The sequence below is a fragment of the Dermacentor albipictus genome, chromosome 1 (genome assembly GCF_038994185.2).
Source record: "Dermacentor albipictus isolate Rhodes 1998 colony chromosome 1, USDA_Dalb.pri_finalv2, whole genome shotgun sequence".
In the NCBI taxonomy this organism is placed as follows: domain Eukaryota; kingdom Metazoa; phylum Arthropoda; class Arachnida; order Ixodida; family Ixodidae; genus Dermacentor; species Dermacentor albipictus.
In genome coordinates, this window is record NC_091821.1 from 431119893 (window position 1) to 431142026 (window position 22134).

The 22134-nt window shown below is 44.3% G+C and overlaps 1 protein-coding gene across 2 annotated transcripts in view; it reads right to left on the minus strand.

Annotated features, from left to right (window-relative positions):
* Positions 1-11755, minus strand: part of Imp (IGF-II mRNA-binding protein) — a 61363-nt gene extending 49608 nt beyond the window's left edge. The window contains exons 1-3 of one of the 2 annotated variants that reach the window (XM_065440330.1): positions 11413-11755; positions 6698-6761; positions 1554-1657 (exon numbers count right to left, since the gene is read on the minus strand). In XM_065440330.1, coding sequence (XP_065296402.1) covers positions 1554-1657; positions 6698-6761; positions 11413-11590 — 346 coding nt within the window. In that variant the 5' untranslated portion in view covers positions 11591-11755. Of the gene's footprint in view, positions 1-1553; positions 1661-6697; positions 6762-11412 lie in introns of both variants that reach the window. The other variant, XM_065440328.2, reaches the window with a different exon arrangement.
* Positions 11756-22134: the final 10379 nt, after the last annotated feature.

Below are 22134 nucleotides of genomic sequence, written 5' to 3' on the forward strand. Positions count from 1 at the left end.
AAAAATGCTGAGCTCCCATGCAGACGAAGTGTCACTGCAAATGAGAAAAGTGCTGAGTTCCGGTACAAGGGAGATTACTTTCGATGGCTTCAGCTGAGGACGCTTGATGTGCTACACAGCCCCCCTAAAGTAGAGATCAGTGGACCGAACCCGCACCCTCAAGATCAGCAGCCGAACGCCACCGCCACTAAACTGCCAGGGTGGGGAATCTTCACACAGTCGCCATTATAGTACACTTTATCTCTTTAAATTTCCTATCAATCATATCTTTCTAAATATATCAAAGCGATATGTTACTGCAATATGCTGCATTTATAATGCAACAGATGAACATCATAAATTTGCAAAGCCATCTGAAGCCAGAAGGATGATGTTGAGGCAAATCCACGTACAGCAGACATCCGGTGATTTAACTTTGGTCAATTCGACCCGGGTGACAGCTGGCGCTCATACATTTATATGGGATCAAACATTTGTTATTTCGGTCCAAAAATTTAGCCTTCAGCAGATAACTTGAACTTGGCTGGTTATCACACACGTGCCCAGCTCCAATGATCACCCCAGTTGGCGACTCCCATAGCGGCAGCATCCATCTCCTGTCGAAAACGCCAATTTTCAGCCTATTCCAGGAAGATTTTCAAGTGAAATCAGTATCTTACAAAGACTTATTAAAGTATTTACCCAACTCAAACGCACACCTTGTTTTCGAAGAAAATTGGCCGTAAATTTCTTGGGTAGTCAGAGCCAGCCTAGCCATCATTGCCGTCGCAAGATGGCGGCCACAGATGGTAAACGAGCATTTTCGCATAGGATAACGACGACAACTTGTTGCTTTTAGTCTGATTATGAAAGCAAATTCAAATAAGTTATTTTACATGTTCAGCTAGCAGCAACAAGTGGCATCACATGTTACTGGCATACTGGAGAATTGTATGTGTCACCGGACAAACTAGCGAAGTGGTTGGTCTAAATGTGGGCTACAATCCCATCTGCAATTGTTGCGAAGTCGCTTGATAAATGTAGACTACAAAATGGACTGTAGACCACACGAAGAACAAGATGTTGTTGCACTTAATAGACGGTGATAAAGTGCTGCCCTAGAGTGATAATGGGTATTATGTAAATAAATTTACATTCTGTGAAGTCACAGTTCACCATTGTATTTCTTTTTTTCTTTTCCTTATCGCCAGAATTGCATGCACGGTACATTTTCCTTGCTAAAATGATGGGTGTGCATTTGACTTCTACTTTGTTTAGGATCCTAATGCCATTTCTACATTACTTAGCTATATTGAACTGCTAAAGAGTGGGTGCGCATTTGATTCGGGAGCGTTTGAGAATTGGGGCAAATACTGTCGATGAATTGGCAGCGTCTTTCGGCGTTTCTATTTCTGCCTCTTGCTTAATTCGACCTGCCATCCACCATTCTCATGGCTGTCCAATCCTGCTGAACTAGGGACTAGCACCAGAGTTCTGTCTCGTAATTTTTGTAGGAAACATTTCCTCTGTGCACCGAGAATAAGCAAGCAAAAAAAAAAAATTGTAAAACTCACATAGTTCTAGGTTCTGCACAGTTCCAAAAGTAGCAAGAAGATCGTGGACGTCTTCACGCTGCACATGGCTGGGAATGTTGCTCACATGCACTCGGTTGCCACGACTTCTGGAAACGAGCACACACACCCCAAAGGCACACCACTATCAGCATATACACCCTACATATTTGTACAGTATAAAGCGTTTCCTTTTTCTTTCTTTTTTTCTTTACTATACAGATGACATTACTAAAAAGGCTATGAGCAAGCAAATGTGGAATTTTTGCGGAGGAGTTGTAAGGCAAGGCAGACACAGCTTGCCACTGTTATCAATTAAAGTTTGAGAGGACTAACAAGTATTTTTTAACTTCCTTATTAGTACCTCGAGGGCACTTCTTTATATGGAGGCTATCACATTTTATGGCCACCCCCCCTTTATAAAATCCATAACTGCAATTTCACAAACTCAACTTTAAATCGAGTTTCGTAAACCTTAATGCAACATTTAGTAGACAGAGCCCAAATTTGTGAATTTCACATAAAGGTCAAGAGTTTGCAGGTAAGTCTACCCTTCTAGACCAGGAGACAGCCTGCAAGTCTTTTACATACATTGCTTAAACGTGCCTGCAACTCCTGGCATTTCTCTCATTTAGACAAGTTTGCAATGGCACTCAATTCCGTGCACAAACCCAATTATGGGTAAGACTATCTCTGAAGAGAATGTTTTGCATTTATGCTTTTAAGAATCAGCTATCGGGCAGGCATCTTGCTTTAGAACACATCAGCAGGACGACAGAGAACATGACCAACAGCAGCCAAACATTACCAAGCCATTTTCCTGTTGCGTAAAATGCCCGTGTTATCAGTTTCACACAAAACCTGCGCGAAAGGTTCAATATGACCTCGGTGAAGACATCTGCAACGGAGGCCTGACATAAGCATACGCCAAAATTACATTTATTTGAGACATTGAGAACTCGCAGCAATCATGGCAAGTCACGGGGTTTCACACTGACACTGAATGTGAAAGAATGGTGTGTCAACACCACCATCCAGGTGACTGCCGATGAGGTGCAACGCTTTCATTCCTTTTGCGCAAAAATATGGAAACAAAGTCTGGTTCTGGCCGGTGAGGATGCTACGACTCCAGAAGGTTTTAATTCAGCTAATGCACCAAGGTTTACATATGATCCACTGAAACACTTTCTGCATTTCCTGAATGCAAACTTTATTATACATCCAAGGCACTCGCTTCTGACAACATAAATTATGTTTTCCACCGTGTATAAACTTCATGCTTTTCTTGAGTGCTTTACTTCCCATAAGGGAAACAAATGGACACTTGGCCAGTAAAGCCTCCAACTTAGGAAGCTCGACTCCGTATTGAAGGCACTGTATACAAATTGTTCTTGCCAAGTGCATGACAACTGCAGATTGCTAACGCAGCTAAAAGGGAACACAAAGGTTAAACTGCAAAGCATTTGTAGTTTGTGATAACACCAACATTCTGTGATCATAGCAAAAGCAGAAAGCAACCAATTCCATTTGTTGACATACTACCAGCAGGTAAATACTAAGGGGGGGGGGGGGCATTAGCCTCAGAAATTAAAAATATCTAGTTTTGTATACCTGCATTTTCAGAATCCACATCTATTAAGTTCTTTATCTGCAAAGTTTCTGATCTTGTATGTTGATATTTCAGCCATAACATTAATTTTAAAACTGTAGGGCAAGTTATTTGTTTGTTTTAATTTTCTCAAGATACTAATTTTGCACATCCGGCAAAGCTTCTACTGTGGTACATCAGTACCTACCACAGAAATATTTTTGCAGCAAGAATCTAGATATTTGGAGCACACAACATGAGCTCAGATTTAAATATTCTTGTTTGAAGCTTTTAAAAATTTGTCTTGTGTGCAACCACTGCATGGCCAGTTCAAAACGCTGGTGTTCAGTGTGCTATAAAACAAGAAATAATGACCTATTAATAGGTCATTAAGTGCCTCCGTCATTGTGCGTCTTAGGCTTCCTAGTGTTGACTCGTGTCATTTGCATATTTTTGTGCAGTGGTTATTTGACCACTATTCTGAAAACAAAAGGAATTTCTTGTTTATCTTGTGAAATAATGAAGCTAAAGAAAAACTCATTTTTAGAATCAAAAGAAACTAAACATTATTTTCAACAAATTTGGTTCATAAAGAAATATAGCTTAAAACCCATGTGCCCCATAAGGCAAAACAGTACAGAAAAAAAAGCTTGCCACTAAGATAAGCAAACTGAATTAGCTTTGGGTTAAAATTACATAGTTCAACATATTAGTGCACTGTATCCAACTATTAAACATACTCATTCCACTCCATTGCTAGCAACACTAGAATAGAAATGCCTCATAAGTAATTTGAAATGCCATATTAATTCAACCAAATCTAAAGTTTTCAACTGGCTGAACATGTACTCAGTGCCATTAAATAGCGCCCAATTCAAACAATGCTCCATTCGAAAAAAACTACCAGTTTTAACACTTTCGGGACCGGCCCATAGGCCATCGATCATATATGATCGACGGTTTTGCGCGCACTGCCCCGTTCAAATTTCCGCGCGCTTGGACATGTAGCTCCATCTAGGAGGTCGTCAGGAACTAGACTCTCGGTTTCGGCATAGTTTCTTTCATTTCCAGCAGGTGGCGATACGCGAGAGAGAATTTTCTCGATTGCGGCGGCGGCGGACGCAGTGGAAAATGCCGTCGTGCTCGCGTCCGGTCGCTCGAAAAGAACGCCGTCAATCGCTCAATTCCGCTGCTTCGGCAACGGATTTTTTTGATGAACCGAGCAGCGAAGAGTCTGAAGACGGCTTCGGCAGCTCCGATTTTATTTCGGACTCCGATTCGGATGATGATGAGCCACGGACTTCATCTAGTAACCGAAGGTGAGCATAGTTCCACATTCATTTCTTTCTGGAGTAGGTGAACGGGCTCGCTATATGTTCTCATTATTTTATCTTTACTTGATAGGGTCTCAACAAGCTACGGCAATGATCTGCTGCCGCCAGCGCAGAAGCGGATTGAGTTTTCGCCGCGACGGGAACCTGGCGTGTACTTGGACGCAGAAGTGGGCGTGGCGCTCAGAAGCGGATCAAAGAAATTCTTGACTGCTCTGGACTTCTTTCTTCTGTTTTTCTCGATGAATGTGATCGAAACAATTTGTGACAACACGAACAAGTATGCTTGGACTCACACTTTGGAAAAACCAACGCATGCTTGTTCCGATGGATCTTGGGAAGAAGTCACCCCAAGTGAAATGCTAAAGTTTATCGGACTCGTAATTTACATGGGCGTTGTGAAGGTTCCTCGGCTGAAGCTGTATTGGAACGTAGGAGATCTGTACAGCGGTCTGCTCCCACCACGGATCATGCGGCGACGCCGGTTCATAGCTCTACTCGCAATGTTGCAAGTTGCAGACTTGGACGATGTCACTCAAAGTTCAAGAGGAAAGCTCCGATACATGTGGTGGCTCCTGCAACACATGAACGAAGTGTCAGCGAATCTTTTCCAGCCACATCGCGATCTTTCCGTGGATGAGCGCATGGTGAAATCGAAAGGGCGGTCAGGCATCCGACAGTATATCAAAGATAAAGTAACAAAATGGGGCTACAAGCTGTGGGTCCTAGCTGACCCTGGCACCGGATATACTGTGCAGTTTAGTGTGTATACCGGTAAGCGTGAGCAGCCAGGGCCCCATGGCTTAGCTTTCGACGTAGTTTGCCAGCTGTGTCACAGATATCTTGATCAGGGCTACAGGATCTTTATGGACAATTTTTACACTTCTACTAGCCTGTTCAGTCATCTTCTCAGCCGAAAAACATTGGCTTGCGGAACCACACGCAAGGATCGCCGAGGATTTCCTGCCGAACTGAAGGATGCACGGCGGGAAAAAAAAGCTCGACGTGGCGACATTCGATGGTTGCGCGATCAGAACATCCTGTACCTTCAGTGGAAAGACCGGCGTGTTGTCAACATGATGAGCACGGTTCATACTGCAAATGACACGGTCACCGCAAAAAGAAGGGAAAGAAGGCAAAACTCCTGGACTCAGATATCTATAACAAAGCCTCTGCTGATCCATGATTATAATGCTGGCATGCTAGGCGTAGATAAATCGGATCAAATGATTGGATATTATAATGTTCTCATGAGAAGCGTACGGTGGTGGAAGACTGTTCTTCCACTGCATCGATATTGCATGTGTGAACAGTTTCGTACTCTTCCAAGCTCACCGCACATTGCACCCAGAGATTCCTGAGCTGGCACGCACTGCCGGGTTTGACCACCTAGCTTTTAGAGAAGAGCTCATTCGGCAGCTTCTGAATCTTGACGGTGCCAAGCAAGCACACACGCCTCCACCACCCGTCGCAAAACATGCACTCCACAAGCCGGAAAAAGTGGCAAAACGCAGAAACTGCAAGCTGTGCTATGAGCAGAAGAAAATCGAGCTCAAAACTAATGTCTTTTGCAGCACATGCCAAGTTCCCTTGTGTTTTACGACTGCCCGGAACTGCTTCGTCGAGTGGCACAAGAACCGTGGGACCTGAGTGGCTGACCACTGGTGCAAGCTAGATTTCACACAAAAAAAAGACAGTTGTAGATACGCGTGCCAAATTTTCACAAGCAAGAAAGGAGGCATTGTAGCACATTTTGTATATCTTGAATTTTTTTTATTATGTTTTTCCACTTGTATATCCATGACTTTTCCAACTTTTTTATGTTGTTCTTTCAGCAAATCTTGAATTTGAGATTTTTTAAAAAATATTATATATCACTTTTAAGTCTAACCTTTCTTTATGCATGAAAGACCATCTAATTAGCTACATTTTGATAAACATTGCAGCAATATAGCGCAATGACTATTCGTAATAAAAAATAATTTTTGACACCCATCAGAATTGCCTGTTTTTTCCCCGGTCCCGAAAGAGTTAATTGCTTTTTTACCTCACAAGGAGGTGGAACACAGGAAAAAGTGGCTCATAAGAGGCACTTGTAATACAAGAGTAGTCAATTCATGCACGCAATCACATACGTGGTCTCCTCCCTAGGAGTATGAATTACTGCAGTTTGACTACAGCTCGTAAGCAGCACTCTGCCCCACAGCTCAAGCCCTGGGATAATATACCTTCTGTTCTGCGGTGCCGACTGTTGTGGTTCCACCAGCAGTTGGGATCCCATGAAAGAGTGTCCTACAAGGCAAAGTGGGCGTACACCCAAGTTCAGTATGCACAGTGACCCGAGTTGGGTACACAAAGAATTATCTCCCAGATGCTGCCAACAGCAGTGCACACAAAATCACAGCCCAGATTAGAACATTAAAAACAACAGCGTGGGCTGTAACTTGACCATTCCTTTTTCATGCTCCCTTACAGCAGCTCTATCAAAATGTAGGTGCAGTGATAGCGCACTAAAACTTTCTACACGCCTCACTAGCTCTAGTCTTTCCTGCGTCAACCTAAAGGTCACTAATACTAAAATCTAAAGGTCACTATATTTGCCCTGTCAAAAAGGCAAACTTGGGCTACGTTCACACATGGGAGGCCGCAAGTGGGCGGAAAGGCCAAAGCGAGCAGAAAATGTTTTCCATGGATGTCCAAGATGTTCACATTTGTTTCGCCACTGCAGCGGAAACCAATGCCACTTTCACCCACATCCATCTAGTCTGCATACGTTTGTTCGAGTGGTGGTGATGTTCATTACACTATTTCAAGCGGAATGTTCATTCATTGACCCATCACTTATTAAAAGCTATCATTATGCGCAACTGCATATGTCGTCTTTAACTTCCGTCTATCATGGAAGAGGAAGACAGTTTTGATACTTTTAGCCAGTTGTTTTTCATAAAAACGGACAATAAACAACGGAAGATGTTAAATTTTATGGCCAGATGTTTACATGCTAGTGCGACTTTAGGTGAAGCGGAACACCTTTCTGCCTTGCCGTGGCCAAAAGAACGATCCAAGACCGATCGGGCTCACCGTCTGGTTTTCTGCCCGTTTCGCCGCCTAGGCAGGCAGATTTTGTCAAGCTTTTGCCACTTCCTCCTGCTCCGAGACCAAGTGTCAACATTGCCTTAGAGACACTACAGGCAAGTGCGCTTTGCCATTGGAGTCATCAGCACACAGTCGCACAAAATGGTTTAGTGACAGTTGCTGTAGAACGAACATACTGTCAAGTGCCTTCGTTCAACACACTTTGTTGCAATTAAGTGTGTAGCCTCAATAGCAGCACTTTTAACATAATACTCAATGCAAAGTCCAAATCATATTTACAACATGTAATTTTAACTGTCACAAGCATCCCAGTGCCCCCTGGAATGGAAACAGCCACATTTCCTCTTTTCGCATTGGATGTGACCTTGTCTTTTGGCTCGCGATGATTGAAAATGGTTAATGTGGTTGCAATGATTTGCTTTATGCAAGTTAAAATTCATGCTAGATAGTGTTCTAGGCAATAATGCAGTGTTATTTTGAAAATATTACCTAAAACAGCAAACATTTAATGTGCCTACCAATTTCCCCATAGGCATTGCAATCAATTCCAAATGAAACCTTTCGCGCGTAGCAGCGCACTGCCATGGCTACATCTGCCAGTCCAAACGGGGTATAAGTCATGTCATTGGACTAACTACCTTATATTGTCAAATAGCACTTACAGGCACAGTTTTAAAGGGAAACTTTTGTCCCTTTTTTTTAGGACCACAGATCTTGACCAAATTGATATCACACTTCTGGGCACTTCAGCCATGTGCATGGCTCCTGGTTGCAGCCATGCAACCAAACTGCCCAGTAATGCAAGGATTTCCAAGACTGGTATGCACAATCCTAATCACTGTCCTCGCATAGATGCTTTTTCCTCGCCTACCTATGCCTGGGGGGTCACGAAATTAGCACAAAAAAGTACCAGCAGTTTTGTTCCTATCTCTTTTGTTGCAATCACCCAAGACATTCACCTACTCTGCTCACATAAGTTTTCTATCAGGCAATGTATTGGTTATTTCGTTAGTCTGCTCTGCTGCAACAAATCAACTGCACTATAATCGTGATTTAAAAACATTGTCGCATGGAGTTACCATTAGCACTTCTCACTCCCAGTGCGTTAACCACATTGGTGACTTCACAAGGAAAGGCATAGCCAGCCCAATTCTAATGTTGACATAGAGATTGTTGCTTGTTTATAAAATGACCTTAGGGCAGAAAAGCCTGGAGAAAAATCCATAGCAACCCCTTATCTGATATGGCCAAGGATCACCGGAGTTTCCCACTAATGACGCACCAATGATAATCAGTTCAGAGCACACTATTTTTAGCTCTATTCATACTTTTTTGAAAAAAAAACAAGTGTTTCTTATTAGCGAGACAAGTTAAAGGCCAAAGTTTCCAGGGTTCTTGAATCTCACCCAATCTCAACATTGATGAAGCCTATTCTACACTAAAAACTTCACTTAGTCTTTATTCCACATATTTCAGCCATTCCTGCACACAAGTTGCCAGCGTGGTTACTGCCATGCTCTTAAATGCCATCTAATATTCCTTTACCAGTAACTAACCTCACAAAGACATCAAAGTCTGAGGTCTGTGTGAAAATTTCTTTGATGTCTGCATGTGAAACTTCTGTGGGAATTTCTAGATTTCACCACCAGTTCCTGCTAGCTTAATTGTGCAGATCATCCCAGAAAGTAATGGCACAAGTTTTCTGCAGTCTCTCATTGCAAAGATCTAATTGATCAACACAGCTCATTATCAATGGAGTTTAGGTTCCTCAGGAAGTCCCTGCTGGCATGCCATGTCATCAATGACAAATTCAAAATTCTAGAAGCATGATCTATTGACCTGATGTAACTTAATATCTTTGACGTCCCTTCAGAGGATGCCTACTGAGCCCTGCAATAAGACCGCACAAGATTTGCACTAAGGGACCCCCAGCATCTTGCAATCAGAACTGTCGCTTTGCCCCCGGCAATATGCAACAATGATCGTGACAACCCTTGCCGATTATAGATGCCAAACAAACTACACATGGTACTGACAGTGCCCTAACAAAAGCATGTCTTAACAAGACCAGCTCACATATCTCAAGGCAATAGGCAACAGGTGGCCAGTAATTTTGCGAGACAGTGCCCATTAAGGTGAGTTTCCACAGCACTTTAGATATCTTCCAATTATGGAATACGCACATCTCAACAGCATATATTGGAATATACATACTGGTCATGGCATCAGTACACAGACCGCCACAAAGGCAAGGGCTCCATCACGGTGTTATTCGCGTGCACTGCAACTTCCCGGCTTCCCAAAGAACTTTTCACATATAGTTCTATAGACAGAGAAGTCGCTGATGACCATCCGGGCAACGCCCAGTTAACACACAACGAGAAAGTTGCAACTTCTATAGTTTTTCGTATGGCTAGCCCAACGCTCCAAACAGTACTTAGTCCAGCAGAGAAGTGGTACATGTTAGTTTAAAACTACAACTATGTCTGGCCAGTTTAACGATCGTGCAAATTTCAAATGTTCGTACCGAGAAAGATAGGTTCCCTTGTTCGCAGAAAAAAAATGAAAAGCATGGCACGTGCCTGTCTTATCTGCGTTTCATCATGGAGGCGACTACTAAAAGTCCAAATACGTCGTTATTAATTACCCCACGATAAATCGCCGATGCGATTGCACCAATTTTTGCACTTAGCTGTTCAAATATGCCGCCTCTTCAAAAGCACGCTGGTCCTGAAGTACTCTGGTCGATATGGGAAACAACGCGCGACGGTCTGGCTGGAAGAACATTTTGCTATCCGCTTTGAGACAGATTTTTGTGACCTGTCACGCTAACCAATCTTCACGCGACCATTTATCAACGCTCCCACGCGTTTCCTTTATATCAGTGCAAGAGGAATCGCGGAAGGGAGGGACACGTATCGCGCTTAGTATGTCATCTTATCGACAGTCCACTTGTAAAATGAAAGATGCACGGCCGAGGCGAAAGCTTAGCGCGCGGCCACTTACGACGGGGTGGTATCCTTTCTTCTATCTTCCTCCTAACGATTATCTCTAGAGTACAGCACATTTACTATAGCAAAACCAGAAACATGTCTATGAAGGTCGCCGTCAGGAGAGAGTTTTTTTAGGAGCACACGCGGCGAATATGAGATGCTCCTCTGCATAAAACGCCGCAGGACTTTAAAAAATGAAGTGGGCGAGTCCCGCCTAACCAAACACGAGCATGAAATGAGAAGCGCCTCTAAGGTCGTTGCCTCTAAAATAAGCACCCGAAGATTCAGCGCCGCTCTGCGACCGGCGTTTCCCAAAGAGTATGCGCGCTCGTGCACACAAACGCGCACGTAATAAAAGCGGCACTAACCACTAGGTCAACCATGGCTCGCAACTAACGGTAACATCGCGCACTAATCGAGCTCGCTTTTCGCCGCCGCATCGTCTGTCGCGGCCGAATTTAGCGCTATTTTCCCACAATTTTTCGCTAAGCCTAACCGCAATAACCATGTGAGCGCGGTTGCGTTGCTGCGGCAAAAGCAGTGCCGACAGCACGCGCTGATAGTACGCCCAACGGTCACGTTGTCGGCGGGCCTCGCGCTAACGCCGCGCACCGCGGACGCAAGCGTCGCAACGCGTCATCAATGAATAAGCAACAACATGCAACCTCCTGGCCACGCCGGCCGGATAATTTAGATTAGGCGCCATTTTGAAGCCGAGTTCATGCAACCTGAGTTTCCTCGGCCCTCCTAACACGAACCCTACTACAAACGTAAACTGGCAGCACGAGACACTTGCCGCACGCGCTTCTTAGAGTCATAATGTCAACTAAATGCGCATAGACACGACGTCTCACCGTTCAGGGCTTCGATGGCCTTGCTAATCACCAAGTCGTCGGCACACTCGACGAAAGCATAGCCCCCCTTCTTCAGGAGCACAGATTTGGGGACGGCGCCGGTTTGCTCGTGAAACAGTTCTCGGATAGATCCTTCGTTCACGTCCGCCGGTAGATTGCCGATGTAAAGCTTGTTCATGGTGAGGACACTGATCTATGGATACAGTTTTGAGACAGTTTTGGGGGTTGGGAAACAAGAAGAAAAGAATAATAAAAGAAAAAAAAAACTAACACGCCGACGGTACACTGAAATATGCTCGTGTGAGTGCCGCCTCACGTTGTCGATCGCCACCCTCTTGGAGCAGTCTAAAACGTGGCACGCATTAACCCACGTGACCAAAAAGAAAAATAAGTTTCACTTTGTAAACTTCTTGAATGTAAGTTGCAAAAAATAAGCTTAAGAAGTTTTTACTTCAGTAAAATACAATATCATAAAATAACTTAAGTCTGATCAGCGTATGTAGCTTCGTCGCGGAGAGAGGACCGTTTAGCTGTCGCGGATAACGGATTTACAACCGAAACTGACTGCGGCGTCTGCTGCAAGCACGCCCGCAAGCAGCCGCTGCAAGACATCATTTGAATTTACCGTTCGTCGCCCGTTCCCCGACCGTTCTCAGTAAAATGTACGTTCCGTAGACCATCAGAAAACAGACATCCAACCAATGCTGTATCGAGCAACTCAGAACACTTAGCAGGCAATGACATGAAGTGACCATGACCGGCAAGTGCTCCGGTCATAGAAGTCTCAGTGCGCGCGTTTCGCAATGCAGTTAATTTTGACCTGCGACGCTGTCTGCGCAATAACTACATATATTACAATTACAACTTGTAGACGTAAGGTCATGTCAAATTACCTATTATTTGGGCCCCTTTGCGTTTGTAGTATGCGACGTAGTATGTATTGGTCGCGACCGCGCGGTGTGCACTGTGACCGCTAGTCTCAGTAAGGCTAATTGGATTAAGATGAAAACCAGCGAAATAAACGCATACACAATGAGTACACATGTCTGCTGCTGCTGATGTTGTTGTTGTTGTTGCAGCTGCTGCAGTACTGTCGTTGTTGTTGTAGTTGTTGTTGTAGTTGTTGTTGCAGCTGTTGCAGTACTGTCGTCGTCGTCGTTGTTGTTGTTGTTGTTGCTGCTGCTGCTGTTGTTGTTAAATTGTAGCAGTGAGGGAAATCATGCCTGCGGAGCGTTGCGTGCTACGCGTATGAAACGGAATTTTGCTGTAACGAATTATAGCAATGCGAAGACATCAATTGTAGCAGGTGTCTTCCGCTATAGCCGATTTGAACAGAGTATTTATAAGCGCACTCTCAGAGATCGTGCGTGTGCGCGCCTATTACAGACGCATGACACATGTAAGCACATGCCATATGTAAGCGTCAGTGGACAGAAAATAAAAATGCATTCTTATGCACATGCGGATAATTTGTTCCCATATTTGTTTGGTCGTATATTAATGAGTTGAAAAATTCTGGTGACTGCTTCTGAGAATTTTGTGCAATAAGTAAAATAATAAACGTACGTCGTGCGTTCATTGCAGAGCGGACTTCCGCGTGGGATCTTCCGCGCACGAAATTATCAATTGGAGCACCCAACTCGTAAGGTTTTCCGATTTCCCAGTTTATTTTTCGCCACAATTGAAGTACTGTATAGAAACTTGTTGAATCATTAATTCCTGCTTGTTAAGTTTTCCCGCTTCTAACGCACCAATAACGTTTACTTTCCATAGAGTCACGTGTATATATTCCCGGTAGGTACGTTTCTCTTCCCGCTTGTTACGTTTATCTTTCCGGCTGTCACGTCCGAAAACTGCGACGGCGCACGTGGGAAGATGGGGGTGGAGGGGGGCAGAGGTGATATTCTGTAATAGTCCATTTCCTCTGCTGCTGAAGCCCGCGTATCCCATCTTAGTCGATCAGAAATTCAGAAGCAGACGAAATGGACATGTCCACCAGGTGAAAAGTTACAGAATACTCCCACATTTATCTCCTCGCCGCCCGCACTTCCCCTCGTCGCTCGCCGTCACAGTAAAGTTTCGTTCGTTCTCTGTCCTCGCTTCACCGTTGGAACTTGAAGCTTCTAAGACAATGATCGGCAGTTGTTGATCAAACGCAGGCAGGAAACGATGAGATCAGATGTACAAGAACTATTTATACGTAAACTTTTCTATATACATGGCAGGTAAAACAAATACATTACAAATTTGAACAATTGAGAAACAAAGTCTCACTCTTCGACTGTCTCAATGACTGTTAGAGCCCAGACTCGTTTTAACGTACATAGTACGGAGGCTCACTGATCTATCAGCAATCCTGATTTCAGCCAAGTCTGCGGGACAGCATGTCGTCCCCATTTTTATAGCCCAAATATACAAAGAAAAAAAAGGCGGTAGGGCCGTTGGTACGTCCCACAGGTTCAGTTGCCAATCAGAGTCAACCGTTTGTTAACCCACAACCCACAGGGATGGGCTTACTGTTAAAAATAAACATATTGGAAAACAAAGCTCTTTTCCTTCTTCCCAAAAACTCCGTTGCCCTCTCATTTCTCCGTAGTTAGTGACGGGCTCAGCAGAACACGCCAGGCCCGAACAAGTTATCGCTAGGCCGCCTCAAATCCCAAGGGCGTCTCTGGGCCGCAACTGTCTCGGAAGCAGGGGCATCGACACCACGTAGTGCCGCTGTACTCAAAGTTTGGCCGTGTGGGAGACGGATGGCCCTCCTTGTCCTTCAAACTTATTGTCTACAAGACAAAGTTCTCCGAGTGCGTGTTTCCAAGACGCCGTCGTCCGAATGCACTCTTTACGTGTGCACCGCATCCCTACAGCGTGCACTGTAAGCTCGCCTTCGACACCACACAGGCAGTCGCACCCAACAACAAGGCTGGCGATTGCGTTCCGGACGCGAAGTCCATGCTCACTGCATGCGGCACGGGGTCAGAGTTGCTAAGCCCTTCTTAACCTCGGCGGCGCCTCCAATTAGTCAGGTACTCGGGAGCCAGACCCACAATACCGGGTACAGCGGTCCCTTTCAAGGCTGGTCTGTGCGGACTCGTGTGACCGTCGGCGGACTGCCAACACCGTGCGCACAATACCGACTTCCCGGAATCGGCACTCGCCCTCCTGGCGCCTGCCGCGACGCGTCATTCAACACCGCGCGGTGGCTGTGACCCCACATAACACAGCAACTGTTGCCCCGCTGACATGGGGGGAAGTGAACCCCCTCTCTATACACAAAGCACGTGGCCGATTCGTGACACTTAAGAACACGGACAATCAGAGCGACCTTACAGTCACAGTTTGCTCTTTCGCTTAGTCCGCATTGAACTCGTGTCTGCCGCGTTGGTGTGTTTTATACTATGAGTACAGTAACATATGTTCCGCTTACATTTTTTGACGTGTACTCGGCGTGTGTTGTGTGAACGGACTATTGGCGCAGTGTCGTGGGCCTTGTTAGGCCGACCAGAGGCACAAGAACACTAATATTTGAACAGTCTCTCACAATTGGATCAGTCCCCACTGACTGGAAAATTGGTAAAATAACTCCCATCTTTAAAGAAGGCGACCGTACAAATCCTAGCAACTGCCGTCTAATATCCATCACCAGTGTTTGCTCGAAACTGATGGAGCACGTTATACATTCCCGCGCTGCCAGTTTCCTGTCATCTGTCAATTTCTTTCATCCTAACCAGCCGGGATATCGCTAATTCTTGCAATACTCAACTTGCTCTGTTCCTACACGATTTGCGTTCTCATATCCATCGCAACATCCCCACTGGCGCTCTCTTTCTGGATTTCGGAAAAGCTTTCGATAAAGTGTCGCATATTCTTCTCCTGCATAAACTCTCGCACTTTAATCTTCAATCAGACATCTTTAATTGGATCCGTGAATTTCTAACCGATTGGCTTCCGTTTATTTCCGCTAACTCGATCTCCACGATCATGTCTCCTGTACTATCTGGTCTGCCCTAAGGCTCTGTCCTTGGGCCTCTAATCTTTCTAATATATATTAATGACCTTCCACTTATCAACAAACATACGCCGCTCCGCGGACGATTTCGTTTTCTGCCGACAGATAACAAATGCTTTAGACTGCCCCGTTCTTCATGAAGACCTGCTCCATATCAAGGCATGGTGCAGCAGATGGTGCGTGTTCCTGAATGTTAGTAAGTGTTCTCACGTGTGCTTTCATCGGCGTCGAAATTATGTGGTGCATTCCTACTCCCTTAACAACTGCACTTTAACAGTGTGAAACATTTAAACACCTAGGAGTGCATATATCGAGTGACTTATCTCGGAAACATCATATCAATCTGTTAACTAATTCCTACAAACGACTGCCAGGTTGCCTACGCCATAACTGATCTTCAGCATCTCCCTCAGTGAAACTACTTGCATATAAAATCTTAATCCCATTTAAACTTGAATATGATTGTGCTATTTATGACAACTATCAGGTTACATGTGATTAACACCATTGAATCGGTTCAGAATCGAGCTGCCAGATTCATTCTTTCTGACTGCTCCTATAACACCAGTGTTTGAGCCTTGAAATCCCCGGTTGTGTCTTCCCTCTCATACCTCCCGCCGCAAAAATGCTCGTCTTTTTAAAAATTATTTTTAGGTTCTTCTATTCACAGCCCAGAGGTAACCAAATCATAATTCCAGCCCATCGCTCCTTCCGACACGCGCGGATGCTGATGATGCTGCTGCTTATGATGATGATGATGATGATGATGATGATGATGATCCTATGTCATGGCTCGCACCCACTAAGGGGGATATGTCAAGAATCGGGTGGCAGGAAGTAGCTAAAGGAAATTCTTATTTGAGGACGGTAAACGCAAAGTAAAAGAAATACAAAAAAGGGAGATGGCGAAATAACTAGACTAGTATGCCAACGAGCAGTCAGACTATCTTAAAGGTGAACGTTAAAAGAGGGTACAATCAAGGAGAAATTAATGTTAATAAAGAAGTTCGAGAAACCAATTTGGCATCCTAATGCTGTGTATCTACCACGCGCCCATTCCACTACGTATCAACGTTCTTTTTTTTTTCCCCCTACACACAGCCCGTGAATGGAATACCCTTCCTTTTGACATCGCCCTCATCCCTGACATTTCTCGTTTCAAAGCTGCCATCGAAGACCATCTTTCAAGTCACACTACCAAACGTTTTTCAATATGTGCCCACCCCTCATGTAACATGTCCCGTTTAGGGATCCTTGAGGTATAACAAATAAATAAATAAATAAATAAATAAATAAATAAATAAATAAATAAATAAATAAATAAATAAATAAACTATTTCTTTTTACGCAGCAAACGGACCGCGCAAATGCGCTGAAGAAGGCCCAACAAAAGACTGCAGTTTTTTTATCTGAACAATAATTCGCGCACGTAATATTCACGAATATTGCAGAAAGCAAGTGCTAGCTCGGTTATCTGTGTGAGCACGTCCTATGTTAAGTATATAGCGCTGACGGATTCGTTAGAACGCGCTCACATCGATCGTAAATACAACGCGGTCGTCACGCGACTATTGTCACTATAGTTTACGGTTTTAATCTTCAATTTTTTTTTTTGTTGTAGTATTACGCCAAGCACGAGGCGAATGAGTCCATGGTAAAATTACCCGCTAGCGCACGTACTCGTAGCCTATTCATATTAAGTCATTCATCTGTTTAGTGCTAAGCGATAAAAAATAACAGAGTGCATTAAAGAAAGAAACGTAGTAGCTTTGAATGTAAGCTCGCTATTGTACTTGCAGTTAAACGGTTCGTCGAAATGCTGTTGTTTGTTGTGATCGTTCACTTTCCCATAACAGGTTTTTGCGAGTGGCAGAACAAATATAAAGCTTGTCGTTGCTTCATTGCTGGGCTACTTGGTTCATTTATGGCAGGAAAGGCGTGAAACCACATGAAGAAACGACCATGGACAGGAATGAAAGTGGTGTGTGTCTCTTCTGTGTGACTCGTCAAAAATGTTGCGCATTCCAACCTCCAATATGCTATACCAACACGCCCAGTCGTCAACCTTGGCACATGAAAGCCACTCGCCGCTATTAAGTTTATTCAGAGAAGACAGGCGCACCTTTTTAATAAGGTGCGAGCGTGCGCAGACACACTTTTGCGCGTGCGCATAAATGTGACCATATGAACATGGGAGTGAAATTGCCAACCTGCATGCTTATTCACTGTAGCATACGCCAGAAGAACCATTGCTGCCTAGCGTCGCAGATATATCGCCGACGTTCTTCTTTGTCCAGTCGCTTTTATTCATATGGTTTCGCGCCTCAATTTTCCCTAATACATAAAGCTCAAGACATCTATATCAGGGTCCTGCGCGCGAATTAAAAACACGCGCCTTCAGCACGCAGCTGCATTATCATTGTGCATGTCATTTTCTATAATGCAGCTGCAAATAAATGGTACACGACTACAAAAAACAATAATAAAATTAAATTATGGGGTTTTACGTGCCGAAACCACTTTCTGATTATGAGGCACGCCGTAGTGGAGGACTCCGGAAATTTGGACCACCTGGGGTTCTTTAACGTGCACCTAAATCTAAGTACACGGGTGTTTTCGCCTCCATCGAAATGCTGCCGCCGTGTCCGGGATTCGATCCCGCGACCTCGTGCTCAGCAGCCCAACACCATAGCCACTGAGCAACAACTGCGGGTAATAAAATAAAGTCTCCTAACGTTAGGAACGCATTGACAATGAAAAATAGATCAGAGTAAACCTTCGCGAAGTATAAACAAATGCTTATCCGTACGTAATGTGTAGAGCTCACCCACATTACGCAAAATTCTTATAATGACATAACGTCCACCCTACAAAAAAGTGCTTTCGGTGCTTTCGAGCAGCACTCACAAAAAACAAAACCAACGGCCTACGCACAAATTGACCGACAGCTGCACGTCCACGCTTACATTCACGGCAGCCACGCTTCCATTTTGCAGCAAAGGACTGTTACTGTATCGGTAATTATCAGAAGGGAAGCAACTACAAATGCTTTCGAAGAATTGCAGCAATAAAATGGGTAATTAAGACTGTTTTTTCAGTTCCACGGTGGAACCCTGTGTACTCTGACAGCATGTGACAATCTGCGGTTTTTGCTCTGTCATATAGTGTATTCGGCAGTCTAGTCATGTAATAGTTTCGTCTCTTACGCCACACCCATTCTTATTTTTTTTAAAAACGAGCCCTCATACATGTAATAACGGCGCACAAGTCCTTCAGCGAATTCTTTTTTTCTTTTTCCCGTAACTTCTGATCTTGTTATTGCGATAGCAATTATATATGGACACTCCGATTGCATTTTCGCCGTCGGCATCGTCCTGAGGTTCCGTATGAAGTCCAAGGACGAAAAAATCGTCGCCACGCGCCGTATGCTGGATGTGCGAATGAAAGCGTGCGAGGGTCTGCCGGCGATCGCGGCTCAAGATCGCGCATGAAAGGGAGGAAAGCGGGGAGGAAACGCACCGTCTTCCGTCGCGCGCAAGGCGCCGTGCGCGCGTTCCACTCCGAGCGATGCGGCCGGCCGCTCGTGTCCGGGCCGCTGTATCTTGAAAGCCATCTGCGAAGGGGCTAGAGTCCGCCGCGCGCTGTGTTTTCGCGGCTTCGTTCGCGTTGATGCGAGACGCAGCGCGAAGGTCGGTTCGCTCGCTGCTGCTGCCGTGCTTCCTCACTCCAGTATTTTGACCGCGAGTTTCCGCGGTCATCGACAGGTATGTGTTCGTGTTTGCTTGTGCGCTCGTGACACCATGCTTGTTAATTTAGTCATTTAGCGAATGTTTACAAGTTTGCACTGTCGATAAAAATACTATTCACTTCGTACAGCTGTCCATTAATTTGCTATCGCACTAAATGCTTCGCCTTTCCGCCGAAACTGCGACCTTTCTTTTTGATAACCACTTATTTAGAGGAAATTCACCATTGAATCGCGCTATATGTCCTTGGAAGGCTTACTTGCAATCCCTCTCTAAAGATGTTGAGAGGGTATTCATGCACATTTTTAATGACAATTGATAATGTTATTTTTAAGAATGATTCCAATAGTACCCGACACTGAGCGGTCTTTATTTCACTGGTCAGTACAAGCGTACACATAACTATAACAAGATATTCGTAGCTGGACGCATATATTTAGAGCAGGAACTTCCTGCTTTAAGTATATGCGTCTGCGTTTGACTATTCTGTTCGGTATTTGACACTCACTATTCATATTAAAAACAATAATATTTCACAGCTCTATTTTATACTTTTTTATTCAAGGGGCTTAAGGAGACAGCGCGTCTGATCATGGTACCGCGCTACAGTGAACTATACCACGTGCCCCCCCCCCCCCCGGGTTGCGCGCACTTTATCGCGTGACCCCCTACATCGGGCGTGCATGGTCAACATCCTTCTTGGCTCATCTTCACAAGCTTACTCTCGTGATAGGATCTCATCACACTTGGCCTTTATACGGAATTACCTCATGGCGACGCCTAAGGCGAACATTCGGTTGGAGTGCTCATAATACTCATATAGTTAATATAGCCTACTATATAGAAGAAAAGCTCCCCGTAGCTCCCATGCATTGAAATCGGTACACTGAGCTAGGTTGGGTAGATAAGCACATCTCATCATCAGGCTATATTATGTCCGCTGCAGGACGAAGGCGATCTCGGGCTACCTCTGTCCTGCGCCAACCGATTCCAACTTGCGCCTGCGAATTTCTTAATTTCATCACCCTACCTTTTGTCTTCTGTCGTTCTTAACTCCGCTTCAGTTTGACACATATTATGTAACCTTAATGGACCACCATTTATCTAACCTGCGCAATGCAGGGCCTACCCAGCTCCATTTTCTTTTAATGAATGTGAATTAGAATATCGCTCTTCGTTCCATCGCTCTTTGTCTTCTTTGTCAATCTCCAAGTTTCTGCCCCATATGCTAGCACCGGTAGAATGCATTGATTGTACACCTTTCTTTTCAATGATAGTGGTACGCTTCCTGTCGGGATCTGACAATGTCTGCCGGATGCGTTCCAACCCATTTTTATTCTGTAAATTTCCTTCTCATGATCAGGGTCCCCTGTGAGCAATTGACCTCAGTAAACGTACTCCTTCACAGACTCTACAGGCTGACTGGCGATACTGAACACTTGTTCCCTTGCCAAGCTTCTTCATATTAATCTTCAACCTACTGGTACACTCTCTCTGTTAAGGTCCTCAATCATTTGTTGTAACTCGTCCCCAGTGCTGGTAAACAGGACAATGTCATCCGCAAACCGCAGCTTGCTAAGATATTCGCCGTCTATCCTTACTCCTAAGCCTTCCCAATTTAATAGCTTGAATACTTCTTCCAAGCATGCAGTGAATAGCATTGGGGAGATTGTCTCTCCTTGCTTGACCCCTTTATTTATAGGTATCGTTCTACTTTTCTTGCGGAGAATCAAGGGAACTGTGGAGTCTTTGTAGATATTTTCCAAGATATTTACATAAGCCTCCTAAACTCCTTGATTGCGTAATGCCTCTATGACTGTTGGTATCCCTACTGAATAAAATGTATTTTCGTTAACTATGAAAGCCATGTAGAGAAGATGATTGTACTCTGCAGATTTCTCGATTACTTGATTGATGACATGGATGTGATCCATTGTAGAGTTTCCCTTCCTGAAGCCAGTCTGTTCTCTTGGTTGGCTGAAGTTAAGTGTTGCCCTTATTCTATAGGAAATTATCTTGGTGAATATTTATTACAATACTAGAAGTAAGCTAATGGGTATTTAATTTGTCAATTCTTTGACGTCTCCCTTTTTGTGGATTAGTATAACGTTGGCATTCTTCCAGTTCTCTGGGACCCTTGAAGTCGTGAGATACTTCGTATGAAGGGGCGCGCAAGCTTTTCAAGCATGATGTCTCCACTATCTTTGATTAAATCGACTGTTATTCCAACTTCTCCTGCCGCTTTTCCCCGTTTCATATCTTGCAAGGCTCTTCTAACTTCATCGCTAGTTATAGAAGGAGCCTTTGTAAGCTGTTCATTACTATTTCCAGTGGAGGTATCGTGGCTGCTCTGGGTATTGTACAGGTCAGTATAGAATTATTCCGCTGCTTTTACTATATCTTCGAAATTGCTGATAATATTACCCTGCTTATCTTTCAGTGCGTACATCTTGGCTTGTCCTATGCCAAGTTTGCTCTCACTGATTTCATGCTGCGTACATTTTTTACTGCTTCCTCAATCTTTCTCACGTTATAATTTTGAATATCCCTTACTTTCTCCTTGTTGGTCAGTTTTGATAGTTTCCCGAATTCTATCTGATCTTTTGAGTTGGACACTTTCACTCTTTGTCATTTCTCTATGAGCTCCTTCTTTACTAGGGAGGGCTCACCTACTGGTTGCCTTGGTGCCTTACCTCCAACTTCGATTGCTGGTCCTGAAGCCAGTCTAGTTACAGTTTCGTTAACTACCTCAATGTCATTTTCATCCCTCTGTTCTAAGGCTTAATATTTGTTTGCAAGCACCAGCCTAAATTGGTCTGCTTTTACCGTTACTGCGTCTAGGTTGGTCTGTTTCTTCTTGACCAATTTTACTATTTCTCTCTTCGTATTGAGGTGAACCGTAGACCTCACTAACCTATGATCAATGCATGCACTTTACCTTTTCTACATCCTGCACTATGCTTGGAT